At 39.9% G+C, this 26,061-nt stretch overlaps 1 protein-coding gene across 2 annotated transcripts in view; it reads left to right on the top strand.

Annotated features, from left to right (window-relative positions):
- The first annotated feature begins 517 nt into the window (after positions 1–517).
- Positions 518–26,061, top strand: part of MYLK (myosin light chain kinase) — a 170,986-nt gene continuing 145,442 nt past the window's right edge. Inside the window, exons 1-2 of one of the 2 annotated variants that reach the window (XM_085552314.1) lie at positions 745–964; positions 12,464–12,633. Coding sequence is in view for 1 of the 2 variants with exons in the window: in XM_015868725.3 (XP_015724211.2) it covers positions 802–964 (163 nt within the window). In the remaining variant the exon portion in view is untranslated. Of the gene's footprint in view, positions 965–12,463; positions 12,634–26,061 lie in introns of both variants that reach the window. The other variant, XM_015868725.3, reaches the window with a different exon arrangement.

The raw sequence follows: 26,061 nt of genomic DNA, 5'->3' as shown, positions 1-26,061 counted from the left end.
TGTACACACACACACACACACACACAAACAAACCTTGAAAATACTACAATAAAAAAGGCTTCAAGTTTTCAATGTTCCTGGATTTTCCAATCCCTCCTTTTCAAGGTCTCTTGTTACAAACTAGCAGTTCTAAGGCCTTGGTAGGGAAGAGGTTTCAGTTTGTCCCCATCTCTCATCTGTTCTTTTTCCTAGACTACTTTAGCACTTAACTCAATTAACATTAACAGGTTTACCAAACTAAATCCTCTGCCCCGGGTCTGGACATCCCAGGGCAGGGATCCATGAGCCTGAGCCAGGCCCTGGGATGAGGCGGGGGAGGCAGAGTCCCTCACTGCACTGATGGGGCAGTGGGTGATGGGCTGCACAAGCCTCTCCGCATTCCATCCATACCCATAGGCTCGCACCTGCAAACACACCACTTAGATCCCATTCAGCCCTTCATACCCATCAGAGCAGATCCCTACGCCTGCCATATGCTCATCCCTCTACAGCTTCCCCACCGGGGCTCCGGCGGGGCAGGGAAAGAGTTAAAGGGAACGGCGGAACCACAGCCGGTATCGCCGCCGGGCACCGCTTCCCCCCCTCCTCCGAGCGCTCCGAGTTTACACCGGCGGCGGCGGCGGCGGCAGGTGGGGAGCAAAGAGAGAGTGCCGCCGGGGGAAGACCGGGAGGAGGGGGGTGCCGGGCATCCTGGTGCGAAAGCCGCCCGGGGCTGGAGGAGGCGGGGAAGGAGGAGGAGAACCTGCCGCTCCGGAGGGACGGGGCTGCAGGCAGCCAGCCCAGAGACGGGGCTGCGGGCACATGCCGGGCTTGGAGCGTCGGAGGCGGGAGTTCCCTGCAGCTTTGTCGGACCCGCTGCCGAACAGTGCCCTACAGGAGCGTCCGCGGGGCTGCGGCGAGGAGAAGCGCTCACCTCCAGCTCCGCTCCCGGAGTGCGCTGAGCCGAGAGCGAGGGGACCGCGGGGTGAGTACTTGGGAGTACTTGTCATCTCTTACTCGTGGCTTGTTGCAATTCTAGCGTTGCTCCGTGGGCAGGTAGGAAAGGACTGCTAAGGACAGGCGTTTCTAGGCGAGGTTGAGAAGGACGACTCTTGTGTTTGAATTTAGAGCCTTCCAAAAACGAGCTTAGAGTCACGCGCAGCAGTTCTTCGGCTGAGCATCCAGGTCTGGTGGCTCAGACCAAACGTGTTGTTGTTTTAAACTTATGCTATTTGCAGAGCAGCTGGTGCCGTGTCACGCAACTCACTCGGTGTGTAGGCAAAGGATAAAGGCTGGTTGGCACTGCTGAAATATAACATGGAAGGATGAGAGAAGGAGATGAATGCTTAAAATCATTAACTTGGGGGGGAGTGGGAGGTAAAACCACTCCTCTGTGCACTGCCTTCACGCGTTGGAGCAATGTGCTTTTGGGGATTGCTTTGCCTTAAAAATAAATGCTTTGCCATGTAATCTTCTTTCCTGTCTGTGCACATCTGGACATTGGGCTGGCACAGCTCCCTGTGCCACGGGAGGGAGTGACATGGCAGGGGCTGGGGGTCAGGGACAGACAGGCAGAATCTTTCCCTTCCCTTCCCTTGCAGCTTAAGGACGCTTTTGAGCCCTAGCCCAGCTTTCTGCAGAGAAAGCCGGTGAGGATACTTCCCCAGAGCTGGGAAGCAGAATCTAAAGTGTTTTGAATCCACAGTTATGCTCTCTACAAAGGGAATGGCTGAAAGGATTAAAGCAAATAGCTGAACCACACATCCTACTTCTGTTTCCAAGTGCTGAGCCCTTTGCAGGATAAGCAAGGAGTTGCATGACATGCAGAAGGTGTGTTCCCTGTTGAAACTTTCCAGAATGATGCCCTTACTCACAGGAGAGCTGGAAATACCTTTTTTTTTATCAGTGAAGCTATTGGGAACAAGTTACTACTCTCACATTTTAAATCCCAAACTGAGGGACTACCTCCCTCCACCTATTTCCTTCACACGTCTTTATTTTTTCCCAATAACTTGCACTATTATTTGCCAAATATGGCATATGTATTCCTATGCAACTTCACTTTGCTGAGATGTTCCTATATCTAGGCTCTAAGAGGGCACTTTAGGAGCCAGAATTAACATATATTAATGACTGTCAAATGGCACAAATAGTTCATTTTTACCTGTCATGTATCCATAGCCTTTCTGGCTCTTCATGATGTGATTCTTGCATAATGGGACAGGATGGCAGCTATCTGCACTGTAGTTCTGTTACACAGTGCTCTCTATAATGCATTTCCGTATCTAGGTTGCACTCATCCTTAGCACTTTGCATTGCAGCCCTACAGGACAAGTGCTTTAACTTCAACAGTAACTAGAGTGATTTTGTTAGTTGTAGGAGAAGCAGCAGGATCAGCAGCATATACAATGTGTGTGATATGTTAATAATATTTAACCTCAGAGAGACATGGACAGAAAGAAAGCGACTGCTTTAACATCCATCTCTTCTAGAACTTGGTAAAAATGTGGGAGGCTCACACTAGTTAATATCACGGACCCAATTTTATTGGTCTTGTAGGAAAATCTTAAAAGGTTGCTGCAAAGGAAGTTAGAAACCTGATACTGTGCTGTTGCAAGCATCTCTCCGCAACTTCAGTTGCTTTGCTACGTGCAAAGGAGGATGAAGGAAATAAATCAGTGAAGTAATTTTGGTTTGCTTCTGTAGTGCTGAAAGTGAGTTTACTAAGTCTGAAATAAGCAATGATTACATACTGTATTTGGCTTAAGCTAAATTTCAGAGTGATTTTTCAACATTTTTTATCTGTTATTCTGTTCTGTCTATCTCCTCTAAGATCCTTAGCACTTTCTCTGGGCAATGGTGCTATTTTTACAGTCAATCAAAATTGATAGCAATGTCCTTATGCAGGCCAAACGCACTGTATTAAACTATAAACCAACAGTTGTAAATTACTTTCAGAGCCCTCCTAAAACAAAATGCAGTTGTAAATAAAGTTTAGAGCAGCTCCAAATGCTGTGCCTTAAAGTTGTGGATGTCTAAACCTGGAAAGTGCATGTACTCAGAATCTCTGTTTGGGACAGACATGGAGGGAAGCGACTGAAGGTTCTGGTTAGACCTCTGAAGAATTGGGAGCCACAGTCTGTGGCTGTTTGACTCCCCTGTGGAGGCTAGATTCAGATTTGAACATAGTCTGGAAGAGATTTTGCACCATTTCATCCCTATTTGGCAAAAAGTTTCATCTCTTTCATAAAGGCATGCCAAATTCATACTAAAACATGCTGCAGTCATTTGATTTTGCCCTGCTTAGAGCTTTACTCAATAGTTTCCCATAACTGTACTCCAGAGGTATGAGTTAGGAGGTTGTTAACAAAGGTAATAATTCTTCTATGGCTGGTTAATATCTTCTGCTGACTTTTACGGTGATATTACTCATTTCTAACCAGAAAGCAGGATGTTCTTTCTCTGGTCGTTCCAGCAAGGTGTTGCTACACCTGCTGCAGCAGACATTGCTTCTTATTTTTTATCTATTTACGATCCATTTCTGAGCCTGAATCACTACAGTGGCATCCAGTGTTGCAGATGGGATCTTAGCAAGCATTGCACAGCTGCCCTAATCCCTCTCACTGATGGAAACACTGCCATGATGTACATTAGGATTACATGTGCTTTTCAGACTTTAGCACTGCGTGACAGAGAAGAGACATGATTATGTTGCTTTACAGTGTTGAAGAGGATTCATTGGTGAAACCAGATAGATCCAGGAGGGATGCACTCTAGACTTCCTTATTTAAAGCCGTCCCTCTGATAAATATCTATATTGTCTGTGATGACAGTTTGGATTTTGTTAAAGTCTGGGTCTTTCCTGGGCAGTTGTAATGGGTCTGTTGAATGTGCTATAGCAAGGTCTTTTCTCCACTAATGTCTACATTAAGCTTCTCTTCAAACAGAAATGTGTTCAAATTGCCGAGCTAACATGTCATTTGGCTCTGTGAACAAGCTACTGAACACTAACTTATGAATGGAAACTTGAAAGGATCATTGGAACCTCCTACATGAAAGAAATACCAAAATGAGGTGAAAATGCCCCTGAGTCTCTGTTGTTGCTGCTGTTAAAGGACTGGGAACAGAAAGCTGATTAGAATACTACTTTAATTTTCCTGGGAGTCAACTAATTTCATAAATGTTTTTTTTTTCCTCCCGAGTTTCAGCAGCTGCTCCCTATATAAAAGCTAGAAACAGTACTTCAGGAGGAATGAAAGGAGAATTGAGCTCTATACAAATGAGGAGATTAGAGCTCCATGAAGCATATACCCCTTTAATGCTGATGGAAACTAAACACACTAAAATAATCTTAACTCTCTCTTCTGGTGAGGAGAAAACCTAAGGAAAAAAAAATCCTTTAGTGACTTATTAACAAAGGCTTTTCAGGTTTACTGGGATTTATCATGTGAGCCTAATCTACCTTTTGTTCATCCAGTTGGCAGGCTTTAAAATTTAAAAGGGTCTGCAGAAACTCCTCCCCCAAACTCAGTATTTAATTAAAGAGGTTCTGTGCATTGTTTACCTTCAAGTCTTCTATTTATGGGGGAACAATGAGCTGAGGTTAATATATTGTAAAATATTTGTGTATGCTGCATTATAAAAAGAAACAAATTTTGACTATTTGCAAGTTTGCTTTGACATACAGGGCTTCATTTGGAATGTCTGAAAACAAGGCCACTCCTACATAAACACTAAATCTAAATACAGGTGTCTAACTACACAACAATTTTTCCCTATTCTCTAGGTGATTAGTCAGCCTGGATGCAAGATGTTCTTGATTTGCTGCTATGGGAGTTCTCCAGAGTCATTGATGCGTAGATTAAGCTTTGAACGTATTGGTATCTTATGTATTTTTGCTTGGGTAGTTCACCAAGGACTGATAGATGTAGTTCTCTCATTATTTTCTCAGTTCCCCCTCCTCCCCCACTCCATTCATTGCTGTAGCTGTGAGCATCGAGTTGCAGATAAAACGACTTCTGAGAGAGCAACGGGATGCAGCTCTTGCCAAAGGCAATTAAGTGCTTAGGATTACAGCGTGCTTTACAAAGTGTGTTCTTGCTGAATCCCTTTCCTCTTCTGCTTGCTGGTACAAAGCAGCTTCTTGGCACTTATCTTTGTTATAATGAGTTGAGCATTGCTAAATTTCACTACAGTGTGTCAGCTCTCTCAGTCAGTCCAGCGAGCTGCAGTGTCTTGTTCAGAGGACTGTCATGCTGGTGATTCTTTGCTGAGAGTCAGCTTGACCTCATCACCTCTGCCGTAATTGGATTAAATTTACTCATGTGCCAAAAACATGTCCAGCTTATGGCATATTTATTCTTTAGCCTGAAGTACTGTTTGTATGCACAACGCTCCTCATGCTAAAGGCATTTCTAGGGCCAGTGTGATGCAGCTGATGTGCCACAGGATTCAGAATCCTCAGAGAGGGACGTTCTCAGTTATTTGCTTCATCTAGGAAGGATTTAAATAGTAGAATATACAGCCCGTGGGAGAAAGAAGAGAAGCTGAAATGCTGGGATACCCCAAATGGCCTGAAGTCACAGCCTCCTGGTTGAGGGAAGCATATGATACTGCATGCTGTTTCTGCACAGCCACTACTATTAATTCGTAATTGTAGCACAATAGATCAAGATTGTCACTCTGAATTGTCCTCCGGTGTTCTCAGCTCTCCTGTAAGCTGCAGAGAAACAGTATGATATCTGACATTTGAAGAGAAAGGTGTGACCAGAGTGACACCAAAACTTTGTAGTGGAGGTCAGTCTGACCACAAGGCTGCAGCTTCATCCCCAAGGCTCTTCATGTATCTTTATCTTTGGTGTAACCCAGATTCCAATGGGAAAGTAACCAAGTAGCAGAAATCACAGTTCTCATCATTAACCTGAATATTAAGGGATGAGTTCATAATGGGGAGACCAAGGACTGAGTAAGTTGCAAATACTCTCACAAATAAGATGAGGATTTGTGTGTCTGACAAGAGGCACATGTTGGTGCTTGGTCTGGCCTAGTCCCTTTCTTAAATATCCCAAAGAGTGAAAGGATCCCTGTTTTGTGTTTGCTGTTGTTATCTGCCCAGCAGTATTGCGAGTTTTCTGTTTCTTTCTAAGTCTTAGAAAAGTTGGGTTTTGAAAGCAGCATAAGCCACAGGAGCTGAAACAATTAGCTCTTTTGTTTGATCAAGGAGTTGTACTATATTTCAAGGTGACATTGCTCTCTTAAGTGCTATGAATTGATGAGTACTCAGGATGCAAAACATTAGCAGATAGATAAACAGCATGGGACATGAGGTTCTCCATTTCTACTAAGTGACAGTCAGAATTTCATTAACTCCATTACTACATAAATGTGCAGCACAAAACATAACAGGATGCCTAACTTCAATAACACACCGTGAAAGGAATGTAGTTGTGTAATCATGTTTTCTGCACTGTTTAATTGTGAGAAGAACAATTTCATCAGCGTAATTCCATGAATTCCTTGCAATGATGTAAGTGGTTTGTTAAATGCTGAAGTAAAGGTGGTTTCTTTTTTGTTGTTGTTTTTTTCCTTTTATACCACGTATTTGGAATTAGTGTAATGTAAATAATAAAAATCACTGACCATCTCTATTGATCATGAATTAACAGCCTGCATGTGAGGAGAACAAATGAAAAGGCATGTTCTGGAAGTAATCACAAAGTGCAGGTCAGGGATGCACTGTCTGTATGGCCTTACACTACTGATAGTGTCAAAAAGACAGAACAGGAGCAACTGTCAGACTGTGTTTAAAACATACAGGAAAAAGGAATTCGAAGGAGGGAAGAAAAAAAAATAGGGCTTGCATTACTTACGTTATTTCCTCTGGATCCTTTTTAAGGTCATAATCTTCCCCTTCCTCTTGTGGAAGACCAGGAATATATTACGTAAATAATTCAGTAATTCTCATCTAAACGTGTTGCTTGGTCTCCACATCACTAATTCAAGTCCAGCCAGCTCTGGGGGTGATAAACCCTTTCTTTCTGTTTTGTGCAGTCCAAATTTAGTCCTTGTTGTGGGTTATATCACTGGGATCTGCTTGTGTACATGCTGCCTTCTTTGAAGCACTGCTGTTCTGGCTGTGGAGGCTCAGGGGATTCATCTCCTGCAGGGCCTGTGTGACCGTAGCTGAAGGAGCCCTTGCTTTGAAATGTAGCAGCTGGTGCAGGGGTGTCTCACCCCCAGCCCCAGCACGGTGCAGTCCCTCTGACCTCAATAGAGCTGCAGCATTCATAGTTTTCAGTAAGGTGGGGGTGAGACTGGACCTATCTTCTTTTAACTGGTCTATTTAGCAGCTCTTTTCCATATGCAGTCTCCATGCCAGTGACAGGAGCTTCCTGGAACTGACAGCGGACACAAAAGGCTCTCTTCTCTAAATCACTGGACCTTAAGGATATTGAAAGGATGTTACAACAAGCCTCATAATAAACCATTGTCAGGCTCTCTCTAAAGATGCCTGCGGTGGTATCATACCTCTGAGCCTTCCAGAGGGGGTGTAATGACCCCACATGGCAGAAAATAGAAAAGTAATGGTTTGGGTGGCTGTGAGGAATGTTGTGGCATTACTTAAAGCCAGCTGGAGGCAGTTGCTGATGACTGAACTCATATCATTAACAGGCAAGCAAACAGCCTAGTATGCATCAGGCAGTTTTCAGGAAGAGATCCTGGCCTGTGTGTCTGTGCATGCCTGGATGCATCTTTCTCACAGATGGGAGTGGTGAAAGATGCTTTGTTTCTTCTTCAGTTCCCTTTCTTCTTCCTACTTATTTGCCTCTTCCTCTTCAGTAAAGAAATTTTTCATGTTGCTGTGAAAATATCTACACTCCTGTGCAAACTGAACACACCTGAATGGGGGAGGGCTGCTGGTTTTTGATATTCAAGAGCCATTATACCCAGGGAGCCACGGGATTTGTATTCTGCTATTCCCTCGATGCTGGTCAGGGACATGCATGAACTGTGTGTTGCTTTCTTAATGGGGAATTCCTTTCAAGCCACCTCTGGGTTGCTGGCAAAAAAAAGGGCTTGAAGCAGGGAATTATACATTTGATTTGTTATTATTTGTCAACCAATACAGTGCAAAGCACTGCAGAAGGCTGGAGACTCCATGCCCTCTGTGGGTAACTGCTGCATGACCACCCTTGTACTGGCAGCCATTTTGGCACCACAGTTGGGCTCTGGTGCGCCTTTTCCACACTGAACCACTGGTACCAGAGCCCGCCAGAACCATCCGGAAGCAGCTTGGAGCAGTCACATCCTCTGCCCTGCCACATGCCTGGTATGAGGTGTGTGTGAGAGAGGTGAATAAAAGGTGGCCATGAGTGTCCAGTGAGAGGATCCCTACAAGCTGAGAGGTGGATGAGATGGCGAGAACAGGTCTGGCCCTGCTGACATGACTGGCCTGGGCTGGGTGCAGAAGCAGACGCCATTTTGCCTCAGCTTCAACCTGTTGGACTTTTGTTGCAACTGATGGGGAGTTTTGCTCAAGTCATGAGCTGAAGTCAGCCTGGGCTACTCACTGATAAACTGATACTTCAAATACTTCTAACTTAGCCACTTGAAGGATTGCTCCTCCATTTTACCTCAGCTTTTGCCAGTATTTAGTTCATCATGGATGATCAGTAAGCCATCCAGTCCTCTCAGGCTATTTAGCTCTTATCTGCTGTGCAACTCGGGAGTTATATTCCTTCTCCAAGGCATTTCTAATTGATAGCTGGGGACTTGGAAGTACAGAGAACAAACTCCTGGTTAGCCTGAGCAGGAATGGGAGCTCATTTCCTCACTGAACAACACTGATTTCCAGAAAATGAGGCTGTACGTGTTAACAACTCGTGCCTCCACAGCAAGAACAGAAAGCCAAGGAGTTTCAAATCATTATGCAGGTAAAATAATGTGGACCTTTCACCTTTCTCTATGTTGGATTTTGACCTTAGACTTCATATAGTATCCTCTAACTGCAGTCTCTTCATCACTTTATCCTTTTTGCTTTGTCTGAAGGGGCAGAAGTAAACATAAATGTGTAAACAAGTGTTAGAACTTGACATTATGTTGTACTCTCTGGAAATACTGTTCTGCTCTTTCTCAAAGTAGCATTCCTTGGCTTTATTTATTTAGGTCTAATTAACCTATATAAATTCTTTCTTGAAAACTCAGGTAACTTGCTTTGAAATTCATCAGTGTACGGGCACTCTGCAGACTCTTGTGCGTGTGGGAGGTACTATATTAAAGAAGACTGGTGTAGAGAACTGTAGTAACATTGCCTACTTCTTACCAAATTATAGTGGGGAAAAACGTTGATGGTGTTTCATGTCCCTTCATGCCCATTATCTGTTCTGTGGTGAATGGAATTCTCTATGTAGCTTTCCAGTGTTTGTTCCTTTCTAGCTAGTTTTATTACAAGCCTAAGGTTTTGAGACAGAATGTATCAAATTGAGGTACAAGAGGTATCTTTGTTAGACCTTCCTAATATTTGACCTATGTAGTACACTCAGGTTTTTTTCCCCAGGGATCAAACAAAAATATTTTCTTTTAAAACTGTAGAAGTTAGAGATAATGAGGAAATGCATTGAACCTAAAAACAAAGGCTTTATTGTCTTGAAGACAAGTTCACTGTAATTGCACGTCTTGTGAGGTATTTCTTCCTTCTGTCCTTATGTTTCACTTCCAAGACAGGAAATACAGCTTTACTGATTAAATTTTTTTTTTATGAGGTATAAATAACTTGCTGCCTTCAAAGATGGTATTCATTTCAGGATGAATCTAAAAAGAAAGTGCTTGTGATGAATTAAAAATTAAATTAAGATGTTGTTTTACCTGGGTAAGTACAACTTCTTGTGGACGTCTGTACTGTGTGTACAGACATAAAAGGTGCTGTTATGAGAAAGGGCACTGAAATAAATGTTCTGGCACTTCAATCAAGTTCAGATTGTTTTATTTCCTATTCTTTGTTGTTCTTGTCTGTTCCTGTCTGACTCTTTGCAACGAGAGGTTAGTTTTCAGCATTGCTGATTCCTCTGTTAAGTCTGTTAAGTTCTATTATATGTTTTCTTATTATTTCTGAAGTGTTCACCCTTCCTATGAGTGAGGTTGGACTCACCAGCATGTAGTTCCCAGGGTCCATTCTACTGTGCCTCCTGTACTGAGGAGTTACACAGGCAGGACCCTGAGTCCTCCAGTACAGAGGCTCTCAGTGATGCTGTTTTACACACCTTGGCTAGTGGTTCTGCAAGTTCACGCTGGAGTTTTTTCAGAACATGTGTGAATACTGTACTGTCTTGGTGACTTATTAACATCTAAGTTCCTTGTTTGTTCTAGCATTTCCTGAATTTATTTCAGATTGACATATCTCCTCAGCCTGGCTTTCTATGAAGAGTGCAGTGGCTGTGGAAATATCCCCAATGATTTCAGCAGTGATGACTGAAGTAAAGAATTCACTGTGCTTCACCACTACAGCTTTATCATCCCCATCGACCCTTTACACATTTATTGTGATGAGGCTCTACCAGCTTCCTAGCCAGTTTCCTGGTGCTGATGTGTTTAAAAATCTGTTTACTAGAACTGTGATCTTCCTCTGCAGGCATTAATTTTTTTTTCTTAGCCTTCTTTATTTCCTGCTTACATTAGACTTGCCATTTTTTACTATTTCCCCTGTTTTTACATGTGATCCATTATCCAAGAGATGACCCCTGCCCTGCAGTACAGTCATATACTCTCCCTGAAGCTTCTCACTTTTTAGACTGTTCCTTTTGTATTTTTTTTTCTTTCTTGCTACATTACTCTTTAGCTCAGTTTCTTAGAGTATCTGCCTGCTGGATTGGTGAGCCTTAGATCAGCACCATGCATTGATGCCCTAGCAGGTGAAGCACATAGCTTTCTGTGCTTCAGATTATCAGAAGTGTCTTTTCCACTGGAGGACTGTCAATGCTTTTAAAACATTGACTGATACTGTATTGTCAATCAAGTAGGCAAAGAATGAGTATTTCTGTAAGCTGTGATAGATTTCTGTAAGTGTTGGTGATAGATGACAGCTATAAGAGTTGCAATACAGTGGAAGTAATCTATTAAACTTGAGAGGCATGGAGAAGTTTTGGGGACTAATGGAATTATATGTATTCCCTTTTGCATATAAACAGTGATGATTAAGTCTTCATAGTTATACACATTTTAGCCCAGATTTTCATGAAATTCAAAACTCCTGCTCTTAAAACATCCAGGAAGAGGATAACCCTGTTCTGTAAACTTTTCAGACAGAGAAAAAATGTGAAGGAGGATACTCTGAGTTTATATGAGAGGTCTCTGTTGACACGTTTACAAGAGCTGAAGTGTGTTTATATCAGTTTCTGTGCAGTTACTGGAAGATCGCCCTTCTTCCATAAACCATGTGCCCGCATTTCAAGGAGCAATGCAGGAAAAGTTTATTCTCCACTGATGCACTTTGAAGAGCTGCTCTCACTGGTGCATTCCAGCATTGCAAGATGTGCAAGCAAATTACTGTTGATTAATACTGTTTAGCTAGTTATGGCTAATATTAACCCATAACACCTAGGCAGATGATGTACTGTCTTTGTGCTGGATGCATTTTTTCTGGACCATGTCCAGTCCCGTGCTATTTCAGTCACTTTGCATTCTATAAATAGTCTCACCTAAAATCTGCAGAGCTTGTCTGTTTGAGCCTTTACTTAACCTGTGTGCTGGACCAATCTTCCTTCAAATCTAGCTGTATGTCTGTGCTGAGGGCCTTGGATTGAAGCCTACTCCATGTCTACTTGCACTGGAATGCTGCTGGAAATGTGCATGTTGTCTCTGTGAGAGCCTGGGGTAGTGATGTGTAGAGATGACTGCTGATGAGTTGCAGGAGTTTCGCATCACATGAGCAACTAAGCAATGAGAAAGACTTGTGTACGTTAGAAGTTACTGGGGAAAAAAAAGAAAAAGAAAAAAAAGAAAAAAGAAAAAAAAAAGTGAAGCTACCCAGAGCAGTTTCTTCATCAAAGTTGAATGGTATCACATCTGTGGTGAAAATCTGCATTGTTTCACTGTAATATGTGCAAGGGAAATGATGTTAAGTGAAACAGTTGCCTGTCATAAGGAGGAATTGGATTTCATGACATAGAAGACTTCTTGCAGTTCTGTATCTGATGTATCCATTCTTATGAATGATTTCTCATCAAATGGAATTTCAGTGGTTGTCAGATACTTTTGCAATCACTGGCTTCTGTGGAGCTCTTTGACGAGGCATTTCTTCTTAGCATTAGGCTTCAGAAGGATTTTGCTCGTTATTTTGACGGCACCTTTTTATTTTATAATCAGAACTGTATGTTTAAGTGGCTAACTTAGCCTGACTTCATTAGTCTGATATTTAGCTATTGATAATTTCCACAGCATTTTTATTTACTTCTTTTTTTTTTTTTTTTTTTTTTCTCCTATCTGTTAGCTACCTCCCTTTATGAGGATTATTTGCAGGATTTCTACTAGAATGTTTTTCCAGTGTTATGGCTGAATACGTAGTTCCTGTTACTTTCATCACTGGATTTCAAAATGCTTTACAGAGAAGTATCAGAGAGGAAAAAGCTCAGAAGTATTTCTTTAAGGCCTGAAATAAAGGTAAGCAAAGGGAATCTTCCAAGTCTCTGGCTGAATGCAAAATTTTTTTACTCTAGCTAAAACTGATTTAGGAGTTCATTGTATAAATGTACCACTGTGAGAGGTACACCTGTGAGAGGCATTATGCTTAATAGGCTTAGACTAAATTTACCTTAACGTACGGATGAGGTGGGACAAGCAGACACATTAATTTTAAATACTCTGACAGACATAAATGTTGAACTTTTAACAAAATCTGAGCTCCTTACCTTTAAAATGTATGCTTCATATACAGAATTTCTGCAACTATTGTAGTTGTAATGTGCAACATACTTTTCAGTCAGTTTTTGAGCCTAGTTCTTTGTGAGTCACTGATTTTTTCCCCAGGCTTGCAATAACATCAATTCTGTCAGTTGAGCTGGATTAATTAGTTTTAAAAATGTAATTAATAATAAAAAATTAGATTTATTTTTTTTTCCAACAAGAGAAGATTCAATGTAAGAATGATTTTCAGAGGTAAACTCTGACTTCTTATTATCTATAGCTCTTCCACCTCATTTACAGAGAAGGAGGACTTTAGGTGCTCACACACTGAGAACAAAGCTATTTTTAGCTACTGTTTGAAGTTTGTACCCTTAAAAATAGATATGATTTTTAAATCACTTTTTAAACCTTTTACATGGGCTCCCTGTTTCTCACCCTTTCTGTATAATAAGTTATTCCCTCTTCTTCATTCTCATGTGTGAGACCATAATCTTGCTTTATAGAAAAACTGTTCTGCAAAGTTTCCAGGCTTATAGGAGACAGAAAGACCTCTGGAAACTGAAAAAAAAGAGCATGCTCAAAAAATACAAAGACTTAGCAAACTGTTTGACAAATTTTCTATCTCAACTTCAGAAAACAAAACCAGACTTAAGGTTCAGTGTCAGGACGTGATGCAGTCATTTGAACGTTTCTGGTTAGCTTCATTTCACAACAAGGACTGACTGTTCCCTTTTGCATTCTACAGTTACGTAGTACAGAGATTAACTCTGAGTTGTGTTACACCAGCTGCTGTGAAAACACTGAGGAAGACCTTGTCACTACTCCCAAAGCGCTAGGTCCAAGATAATGAACAGCTTCCTTCCCGTGTGGTGATTTTTTTCTTTTGAATTTTTTTAGTGGAGAAAGGTACTGAGCTGATAGAAATTGCATCTTCATGATTTCTTTGCTTTTTTCATCTAGGGGCATTTGCTGCCCTGCTCTTACTCCTTGCTTTTCGGGAGACAGACTCTTTTTATTGATCTCATAATGTGCTAACTAACTTCTATTGTTAAAACATATCCTTCACAAAACACCTGTTATTTATTTGAGAGAGCAAGATAAGGGACCAAAATCATACGCAATCACATACAACACTTCTTTATTCCCCTCTGATTTGTTACCTTTAGAAGAAAATACACATTCCAAGTTCGATTTCTGCACCTTGTTTCCAGACCCTGAATCTTGGCATGCCTTTCTTCAAGATAACATTAAATCCTGGAATTAATAGCCTCTCTCTCTGCCTTGTGTGACAAGAAAGCTTGTAACCATCATAAAATGAACTTTCTTGTTGATGTTATTATAAATATTTAAGTAATTATATATTTTTAATACATATTATTTCCAATCTACAGATTATTTTCATGGCCCATTTAATTATCAGACTATTTCAATGCCCTTTTAAGGGATTATCCAAAAAACTCCAGTTTCAAGGCATAAGCTTCTGCCTTTTTCTGGTTCATGTGTGAGAGGACTTTTTGGTTCAATGATGCAGTGACATTTTCCATTATGTATGTGTGCGTCAAATAAGCTGGAAGGCCTTGCCTGCACTTCAGGTTTCTTGCAATTGCTATATTTTGACCCAGACACTGGAAGAAAAATTCTAATCCTGGATGTTTTCTAAAGGAAAAATAGGAAGAAAACAAAGGAGAGAAAGAACTAATTAGGCCCTGGGGACTGATCTTGAATGTGCCTTCTTACCACAGCTTCATCCTTTCCAAGTCTTAGTGATGCTGGCAGTTATTGAACTGTGATTGGATTAGCGCATTGGAGGGATGCCTATAGATTGTGGTAGTGATATTGTTTCCAGCTGGTTTCCTGGCAGGCCGATTGGCAACAAGTTGTCATCTTTGTGGTTGTGAGGGGGAATAGTATGGATTTTTCTCTATTTTTATGGAGCTTGTCTCAGCAAATAAATACCAGCCAGTGGGTCAGTCTCCCTGAAAAACAGTAGCCTTGTGGTAAGCTGAATTCTGCAGATTTATTGGAGTCTATAGAGTAATACAGTAAAAGGATATGATATTTATATTGCTACCAGAGACTTAAAAGCTCCATAATACCTGCTTCTCCTTCAGTCAGCAGGGAGCTGTCTTTTGAAGCTACACGTATCCAGTGCATGTGGAATCTATAGGATAATCCCAGACATGTTTCTTGGGGCAAATACTGGATTTCACAGGACTTAATTCAGAGATTTGAGTCGGTCAGTGCACAGCTGTTAGAAACTGTTCAGACATAACAGTTTAGGAACTGTCTTTCTGAATTTTGTGCTTCACTCAGGCAGCAATGATTTCAATATAGGTGTGAGAATATATATGTATTTAGAGAGATAGAGCTGAATTTAATTGCTTACAATATGCAGTGGGTTGGAACTTCTGATGGAACTTCTGACCATTCTTCCTAGAATTTTTGACACCATTGTAGTGTCCTATCCACGTTTTTGTGTTGCTAAGAAATTGCTTCTTTTTAGTGACAACACTGTTTCGTTTGTATGATGACTGCATGTACAGCTGGTTCCATTTAAGTCATGAGACTGAAGTGGTTTGTGAAGCAGTTTCTTATTTATATTGTTAAAGCACAGATTAACCTCTAATTTCCTCTTCCTAAAAGAGGAGACTTCTTTCACATACCAATACATAAAGTGAAGACTTTTGGGCAGAAGAATCAGATGGAAGACTGGGAATGTCACGATTCACTTCCTCCTTTGGTTCTGAGCTCTTTCACTCCAAGAATATTGCTGTCCTTCTGTGAAGGGAGGGGAGCAGGATTCAGTGGGAAGTCCCTACCCTAATATATGGAAAATTAGCTTACAGGGTTTGGGTCTTTTTGTTTTTGTGGGCTGGCTGTGCTGTTTCACCATCACTAACTCCTTTCAAAATTAGTTCAAGTACATCTAGATGAATTGCATTCTGTGCAAACAACAGCATCCATATGTTTGATGCATTGTGACATATATGGAGTAAGATGGAAAATTTCTTAGATATTTTTGCCCTTCCACCTTCCCTGCATTATTATTTCACACTTTTTACACATAAATATTTGATTCTACCTAAGAACACATCTGGGCACAATAGCTTTCCTCCTTTCTCATTTGTTGATCTCTTTTGATGGGAGAAGAGGTGAAAGTGGAATTAAATGATACATTTTTCTGACCAAGGGACCAAATGTGCCCCTCATGGATTGCACAGAATGTGTTTCTTTGAAAGGTGAATTCTGTAGCTTGGAAAGGTTATTGCACATGTTTAAACATACAAGGTAGGGAGACCATTGCACTGTTGGACTTTTAGCACTAGAAGAGAGGGAGATGATAAACTGCTACAGGACAAGAAGTTTTGTCTAGTATTTCAAACTTTAATAACAGTTTTTGTTCTAAGGAAGCTCTGAAATTGCAGTGGTTCAGAGCCAGACCATGCTATAAATCTATGACGTTAGAGAAAACTTGCTCATAATGTTCTCTGAGGCTGAGATTTTGAAGAGAAAATGTGGTTCTTATTGCTATGTGCCTCCTCATTCCAAGACAACTGGCAGCTGGTTCTACTACTTTCTTGTGCCAGTAAGGCTTTAACTCTGTTTTTCTCCTAATCACCAAATTAATTTTCTTCTATCCCATGAAACTGAGACTTCCATTTAGGCACAGATTTAATGGTTGGTTTAAATTTGATGTGGCCTTAAGGTTGCTAGTGTGCGCTCTAGTAGTAAGAGGCCAATGGTTGTGGAAGTGCTCCACAGAACCACTTCACCTAATTTCAGTTTATGCCTTGACCCTTTTCAGCTTCACTGCAGAGTCCTACCTGCTTCCAACTAAAACCAAGCTAGTAAAAATGCTGTAGGAATTTGAAATGATGCATACCAGACACAACAGGAGAAAGCCAACTCATTGTGCCATGGCTCTAAACTAATTGTGTGATTTGTGTATGGGGTGCATCTGGCCAAATGTTCCCATGCCGTAATTAATGACAACTCTCTGGTGAACAACCTCTAGTGGAAGGATCACTAAAGTTTTCAGTGAGAAAGCTCACAGGGAAAAGAGTGTTCCAAGTTCATTTCATCACTTCAGTTGTCTTCTGAGGACCAACAGCAGCATGAAGAGTACAGTAGCAACAAAGTTTTTCTCTCCATACTAATTCTACTTTGTAATCCAAACTAGAGAAAATATGTATCAGTGTCACTGGCTAGTGTCTTCCATGGGAGAAGAAATGTCTTGGAAATAGATTAATTTCTATAGATGTTTGGATAGGGGAGGTGAGCAACTTAGCTTAGTTTTCTTAAACTAAGCTGAAATACATATTTCTGTTCCTGGCTTAATTCATGAAGTTGTGGGCAGAGGGAGGAAGGGAAGTTTATTCAGTGGAGTGAGTCTGGAGGCAGATTGCTCAGATCTGCCCTCACAAATACAAACACAACTTCCAGTAATTTCAGAGGAAAACATACAACATAATGAAAGGATAACATGATGCACAGAGGTATCCAGTTCTGGTCCTATCCTTGCGGGGAATGAGACCTAGCCATGGGTCATGGAGCACCTGTCTAGCCTTTTTTTTCGGTAGCTTTGTCATACAGCCTCTTCATACTTCTTTAATTGGAGTTAGGCTTCTTTCTTTAGTTGGGAGTTGCTTTTTTTCCCATACACATGAGACACATATACTGAAGCAAATACAACTTTATGCTAGCTTGGGATTTGGATATGTACTTTCCCTCATGTCTGTCTTTACTTTGATAAGAAGATGTAATTGAACCACTTGATTGCAAGTGGTCTTGGAGTGAGTATGGCATGTTACATTTACTTATCCACACTGCCTGCTGTTCTGATCATTCTATGTCCATTGGGAAATTCACTAATATCATTTGACTTCTAACCTAAATATATTCACTGTTTATTTTGTACCCGTGATTTTTGTGTGTCTGGTTATTTCAGCCTCTTGCTGCTTAGTATTGTTTTACATATTTTTGTTTGTTTGTTTGTCTGCTATCTATGAAAAGTATGTGGGGCAAAAGTGGAGCTAAAATCCATCTTTGAGTAGAGAGATACAAATATGAGTGAAAAACAGAATGAAGTAGTAGTATACCTACACAGGGAAGTTAATCCATTTTGGCTGCAAGAATGCACATTTGGGTGTAGGACTGCTTCAGTCCAGAGGCACAGCTGACTGCTTGCTCTACTTCTTTGCCAACTGAGCAAAAGGAGATTGAAGTCACTAGTGACCTTATGTGTAGGGTTCCTAGAAGTGCCCTAGTGCTACCCAGCAAATGATGGTCTGGGGCAAGAAACTAAGTTGGCATGCTAGGATTTCATTTTATATCCCAACTTTTAAGTCTCTGAAAGTTAGCAGTGTGTTTATTATTTATGATGGCAAGAAACAATAATGTGAAGTTGTGTAGTGAAAAGGCTAAGTCACAGCTTGAATTTGGGCTAAAACAGGTATGGAAATGGGAAAGAAGACTGCTATCTCATGGTCAGATGTATGGAAAAAGATGTGAACTTTATTACCTCTTTGGACTGAAGGATTTGAAGCACGTCTAAGGCTTGTTTAGGTATATGAGCCTTTCTGTGGCTATATCTCAAACTTGTTTCTCAGCAAGCTAAAGTAAGTTATGTAAGGATTGGGAAGAATATCCCTTAGAATCGATTATATCCACCTGTCATGTTTTACACCTCACAGAAATTACTAGGTGCTGTATTATGATGGTAGCATGGAAACTTTAGTTTGCAGTAGTGGCAGCATGAAAGAAATGAAGTGGTTTCTTGTGAGATTTTGAAGAGCTCTTTTTTTTTCTGTACAAAATAGTAACTGAAACCTGGTGAGAACTGCTTGTGAACTGTGCTGCTGCATCAGCTTGTTTAATGAAAGTCCAGAAATAGTATAGTTAAAAGACACAGAAAGGAATGTTTGCATTTTGTGCTTTCTTCCTGGTTTATTTTTTAAAACATCATTATACATCCAGTTGATTTGTACCAGTGGAAGTCAAATGAGGGTTTTGATTATTTCTTCATTGTGGAGCTTGTTTGGATAGTTGATCACAATTGCTTTGATATTTATACCAACTCTCCTTGGAATCTCTGATAGCCACAGTGTGGCTTGGGACATGATGTCAACTTATCTTCTGCTTCCTCAACAAATCCAGAAGATGAAAGGTAGCAAGCTAATAAAATAGAACTGTTTTATAACTCCCACACAAGTTGATAAGCCTATTCCTCCTCCACACACTGGAAAGTATCATAAACTTCACTTACATAGGATGTCTCTACTAACCTTGCATTACAAAAACTCTCAGACCAAATAACATTTGGCTCATATCTATTTAGGCGGAATATTATAGCAAGTGCTTTGGTTACTACTGCAGAAGCTCTAGCAATTTCTTAGTTTGCAGAAACACTACTATGCCTCTTGTCTGTACTGCAGAGCTGAGTGCAGTAACGGCAGAGCTGAGTTTGTCTTCTTTCATTTAAATAAAGTGACCCTGAAGCTTCACAGCTCCCCTTTTGTTCTCCTCCAAAAGTATTCTAATATTTGGAATTTGTAAACACAAGATTTGGGATTCTGTGTGCATCTGGAAAAGATAAAATGTTGGTATTACGAAGATGTAACCCTTTATACTTTTAACCTAAGAATTCTCCTGAGGGAACTTACAGGCACATATGATGTAGATGCAGGCAGATTCTTAGCAGTTAAAAGCAAAATGGAAATGTTGCTGTTGAACAATTGAATGGTACATCACAAGGAGGGACAAGAGGCAAAAATATATTATAGAGTCTAGCAGTAAATACAGCCATAATGTTTTTGAGCTAAGAACTGTAAAGGTGAGACAGACAAAACTTGTCAGTTGGCATTGGTAGGGGAGAGAACCTTTTGCAGGAGATGGGGTAGTGTCATATGAATCAATCAATAAATAAATAAATAAAAGCCAAACCCAAACACCCTTAAAGGAACCCTGGATTAGTTAAAGTTCAGTGAATGGCTTTGTTGAAAATTCAAGAAAAGAACCTAAACAGAAAAGTCCTGATAACTTGCAGGTCATCACAGACCTGTTTCCATAGTGACTTTGTTCAAACAGAGGCGTAAAGCAGTAGGAATACTATTGCAACCAAACTCCATAGAGGTCTTCAGCAGTCTTCCAGCAAGGATGCTAGCCATTGCTTGTTTAGTGTTTTTCCCCAGTAGATAGATTTGGAGGGGAAAAGTGGTGGGGAAAACAAGAGCTTGGATTAATGACTGGCTTGATGAACTACTGCTTCATTTTAGCTTCTGCTTTCTGCATTTTTACATATCCTTTCCACTCATTTTTGTCTGTTGAAGATGTTAAAAACTGCATTCAACTGTTTTTGGAAAATAAATAGAAAGAACAACCTCCTGTGCATACACCTACCTATACTGAAGCAAATACAACTTTATGCTAGCTTGGGATTAGGATATGTACTTTCCCTCATGTCTGTCTTTACGCTGATAAGAAGATGTAATTGAACCACTTAATTACAAGTGGTCTTGGAGTGAGTGTGGCACGATAAATTTACTTATCCACACTGCCTGCTGTTCTGATCATTCTATGTCCATTGGGAAATTCACTAAGCATCGCCATTTTTCATTATTGATGCTTTTCTTCTTTGAGAAGAAGGGCCATGCTCTTGGTTGTAAAAACCTGCTTCACATTACAAATATTCTGGTGTTCTACCTTCCCTTTTTCTTCTCTTTCTGTCTACTCTGAAAATAAGCACAAAGCTTTAAGTAATAGCTGCATTGTTGGGTCTGGATAATTCTTCTTTAGCTCTGAATAGCTTCTTGTTTTGGATAGATAGCTGTTGCTTATCACTACCGTGACTGTTCTTACTAAAGTATTTGAAACCATATGATGTTGACAGAGTTGCACTCAATCTGGATCTGATCGCTAACCTGTTTCTATCTAAGAACATGGGTCGTTTGAAATGCAAACTTTGTTTACTTATTGAATCCATTTACTTTTAGAGTTAGAGGGAATTACCTAGGGAAGGTTTTTGGCTACAGTGAGGAGAATGAATTATTATTACTTTTTTACAAAAATTGATTAGTTGGCTCAAAGCTTCACCTTTAAACTGACTTGAATGCATATTTGCATGACACTAATTTTCAGTATGTTGACTCAAGATCTGTTTTTTAAAGAAAGTCATATCCCAACAGTGTTGAGATGCAGAGAGAAGAAAAACAAATAATGGTGAAAGTGTAGTGTCTTGACATGAATAAACTAACTTTAAACATGCTATTCTAGTTAAATTTTGTTTTGTTTAATGAAACAGACTAGTAAAAATGTCCTGTAAATTTATAAAACTGAGTATCTAAGAAGTGATGATGACAATGAACTTGGGAAATAATTCATTTCAAAATAGATGTTTCTGCAGAACGTTCTGCTTGTGTTTTATAACAGAAGTTGTTTCCACATATTTTGTGCTTTATCTTTCTTTTAATTATTGCCTTTCTGAATGGCAAAAGAACAGATAATACTTAATAAATTCTTTTCCCTTTCTCACTCCCTGCCTTAGGAGAAAAAACTCTTACCCTGACATAGAAGACTGGAACTCACAGGCATGAAAGGAGAAGACATTTATCTTCAAAAAATGTTGAAGAAAAATATTATTTCCAACTAAATACTTCCTTTACTGAAAAATATTGGTTTATACCATATCGTTTTATGTAAAACGTTTAGGAAATCAAATATTTACTTGTCAGTTTCACTCTTCTTTCCAAAGAGATTTCACTATGCACAGTCTCCTAGTGAGGTGGAAGATGTTCAGTGATGTAATATACATTCTTTCTTCAGAGTTGTCTTACATCTGTACAGCAGAGAATTTCAGTAGATGGAGAAATGTTATCAAACATACTATACATATTTTAGGATGAAGGGTGGTTATAGTAACAGAAATGGAATCTGTTGGAAATACTGCTTCCAATGTCATTCAGCGTCATTAACCACAGAGCAGATGCTGTGACAAAATACTCCTCTGAACTGAGAAACTGTGTGTCCTATGATATTGTTCCAGTCTACAGGGACCTTGAGAAATCTGATGGCTGAGTCAAAAGAAATCATGTGATGTATGACAAAAGTGCAAAATGCCTGACCAGATTTGAGGGCAGCTATTATTTGACTCAGCTTGGCACTGGGAAGAATACGCTGGAATGCCACATCCAGGTTTTGGGCCTCATCTTGGCAAGGCATCAAAAAAGTAGAGATGGTTCAGGGGAAGGATGCATCGAGTCCCAGAATTGTTTGGACTGGAAGAAATCTAAAAGGCCATCTGAGTCTAGACCCATTCTAGATCACACTGCCCAAAGCTCCATCCAGCCTGTAACTACTTGAATGGGAGAAAGGTGGAACAGCAAAGTTACCCAGAAATCTTGTGGCATCTGGTATTGAACCTTCAAGTAGGTGTAACATCTGGTGTATTGCTTGAAGAAGGATATGGGATTAGGGTGCATAGAGATCCCTTCCAGGTAGCATTTCTGGAATTCTGCCATTATGTTATCAGTTTATCGGTTTTGCTTTTTTCATCTGCGTATACAGAATCCATGGGTGAAATAAAGACCTCTTACAGGATCACCCCAAACTGACAGACTCTCTATCTGCGTGGGTTCCTTGTTAACAGGTTATGAATTTGAACAGCTCTTTCTCCTTAAAGTTTATGAAGCTGTTTCTATTAGCCTGGTTCTGAACTTTGCTGAATCTCAGTAATCATTGGTACTTTTTGCTTGAGTTTGTATTTGTTTTGTTAGGGCTGTTGTTGTTTGTTTCCTGCAATCTAATAGGCAATTTCCATCAACTGATTTTTCACAGAAATCATATTAACCTACATCTCTGAATCTACAATTAATATCCTGTGGGATAAAAGTTGCAAGTTCTGAAAATTCTACATGGTAGCTGTAAAATATCTGCCTAGAATGTAACAGTCCAGTGTTCTTTACTTTAAAGATCATGGAAGAACATACATTGTTAAAGGCAGTGAACTTAGTGTGATCTTCCAGACTGCAGCACATCTTGGAAGTCTTTTTTATAGGAGGAACATGGTTGCATCTGAACTTTGTCTGCTTTATATAACTTCTGCATTAATTTGATTCTTTAATTTCTGGGTAATTTCTCTTTGAACATGAAAGGAGTGTTATATTTTGGACTGGAATCAAAAGATGTAGAACTCAGGTTTTCACTCTCTGGAGCTTGTACCACTGCTTGCTTAATGTTAGGTTGGCTCTCTGTGAGTGAACTCTTGTCTGTGAAAAAAACACACATTGAGTCATATAAACACACCTGTAATCTGCTGTGAAATCCAATGAGCAGTGTCAGAAATAACCTGAATGTTAATTTCATATACAGCTAGATTCACAGAATTTCCTAGGCTGTCTTAACAAATGTTGTCACAGTGTGCGCAGCTGGGCTTTGACTATGCTTTCTGACACACTCCAAGCCAGCAAGGCTTCCTGTCACAGTTCTTATTTTGATAGATTACTTACACACATACAGATATTTCCACTGTCAGTGTAATTCACTGAAGGTGTCTCCTGTATCTTTTGGGTTTTGGAAGAATGTACTGGAAAGCTGAGCATGATGAGCACATTGCAGTACGAGTGTTTCAAGGTTTGTCACTTCTCTGTAGAATGTCATGACTTTTAGTTTGGAGTAATCCTTAGTGCATTGAATCAACTTACATTAAATGCAAATATTTCTTTCTTTTAACCAAAAATAGGCTCCTTAATGAAGAAATTCAAGTAGATTTCTTATAAAGGTAGAGGTGACAATGCAGAAAATATCATACTTATCTTCCAAATCAAATAAAAATACTTCCCTAACTAACAAGAAATGAATGTTACGCTGTGATTCTGAAAATGCAGTTATCAGTGTAGGAAATAGTTTGAAGGAGTTTAATTTTTATCTCTGTCTTGTCTGGAGTTTGCTTGAGTTTTGCAGCTCACTTGGTAGTTTAGTAGGGGGAATTTTTCCCTCTCCTCCCTTGTACCGAGGTGACTGCTGCCTCTTATGATAGGCTGTTGTCACTTTGTTAGGCCAGGTGCAGTTATCTATGTTTTACTGAGAGGAGGAGAGCAGGTTTTCCCAAGTAGCTTTAGAAGCATATGCTGATATTTTTTTAAAGAGTGGTTTGATACTGCTATATCTCTGCCAGAGCTAACACTGAAGAACTACTAAATTATGAGCTTTCTTATGCATCCAAAGGAGCCTGCATTGCTTTTGTTTTCTCTGTTTGCTAAAAATGAAAAAATGACTTAAAGTCATACTGTGAGGGAAAACTATTAAATACAATGAATAATCTTGCAAAGGAAGTGTCCCACTGTGAAATCTGACATCAGTGTTTTCTTTTCTTTTGTGTGGGGAGTATATTTATGTTCTCCCCTCCCATCTTAAGTCGCCCTTTTTACTTCCAAGTGATATGAAAAATGTTGGTGCCAAAAAATAGCTAGATGAAATATTGATAAATGTGGGAATCACTTTCTTAGAACAGAGGCAAATTAGAAGGCAGATGGTTTCCATCTCTTCTGTTAAGTTCAGGGATTGAAGCATTGAGACTACTGATTTATGTCCCCCTATCATGCTCTTGAAGAACGGAAAATTCAAGAGTGCTGGGAATGAGAATCAAGCACAGAGCATTTCTTCAGACTTCTTTTTATTATGGATTGGCTTTTAACAAATGGAGGGAATGGTTTTTGCAGCTCTGTGTCCCTGTTCTGTCAGATATAATGAGTGCTAGGGTTGACATGAGACTAATTTGTGGTACGCTTTATTCCTAAAACATCTTCCCACTCAAAAAACCTTTTTTTAAAGCAAACTGGTTGTTCTCCTATGTCCATAGCATGGGGAGAACCTGTGGTGCTAAGCAGGATGTTATGTGTTAATTCTAGATTAATGGGTCATAGACATGTTTTAGCAGTAATTAAAACTGAGGATTCAATGATCCACATACAGTATGTTAATGGAGAGTGTAATCTAAATACTTATGTAGGAAATATAATCTTGGCATTACTATAGATGGTTCTGTCAAACTGTCTGCTCAGGGATGGCCTAAAGATGCACTTAAGGATCAGAGCATGGAATAGAACAGAAATGCTCTTCCTGGCATTATCAGAATTCATATTTGTGGCTCTGGCCATAATTCAAAAGATCATGATAGAACTGCAAAGAATTCAGAGATGGGCAAAAAAAAAGACAGAAGTATGAAATTATATTCATGGGACCAGGGAGTAAAACTGGAACTCTTTACCCTAATAAGATCTTGGTCACAGGCTGCAGATATCATAAATGCAGAGATCTGTATAGAGAAGATAAATAAGGAGTAGTAACTCATAGCCTCACTTCAATAAAGAAAAGGAAAAAGTCAGGAGAACTCAGGCAATAAGTTTAAAATGAAAGTCTTGTTTTATTTAATTATTTTAATGCAAGGCATGTGCAATTGATTGTGTAACTCACCACAATAAAATGTCATGAAGACCAAGATGGGTTCAGGAAAAGGTTAAATTCATGGAGGTTAAACTCAGGGACTATGTAATATGATGGTCTGGCTTCTTAAGTCTGTAAACTGCTGATTGCCAGAAGTATGTATTTAGGAAAGAATTGCTGTAAGATTACTCTGGCTTTGTGTTCTTTCCCAAAGGCATATGCTACTGATGGTCACTGGAGATAGGATATTCATGAGAATGAGATATTGGGGCGTATTTATGGCTTTCTTTTCAATATCTCTAGCTGTCTGACTCCATGCACAGACAAGCAACATTTCACCTAATAATCAAACTTAAATGTCATGTTTATTCTACTTTTGTTCATATACCATGGCATACAGAGAAGGCATAGCGCTGTCTGTGACAGCATCATTCAGGAACTTGTTGGAGTAACCTGTTCAGTGTAACTCCTAGGATTTTATCAGAGAAACTGCTTGCAAAATGCTGATCCACATTCAGTTTTGTCTTTTTCTGCAGGCTATGTATGCTTGTTTCTTCACTCACTCTTTGTCTTGGAAGCCTTTGTTTTATATCAGCTTCTGTTTATTGAAGTTATTCTCAGTTGTTATCTAGGTAACTTAGCTGCTCTTTTCCTAAGGGAGACCTAAACTGCTTTCCAGCCCCTAGCCTTCCTGTTTGTCCATCCTTGGTTATAATCATTTCTCCCTTGAAATAATGAGTGAGGTGT

The sequence above is a fragment of the Coturnix japonica genome, chromosome 7 (genome assembly GCF_054131305.1).
Source record: "Coturnix japonica strain WE chromosome 7, WE-NBRP24, whole genome shotgun sequence".
Lineage (NCBI taxonomy): Eukaryota > Metazoa > Chordata > Aves > Galliformes > Phasianidae > Coturnix > Coturnix japonica.
This window is presented reverse-complemented; position numbering and strand designations above follow the sequence as displayed.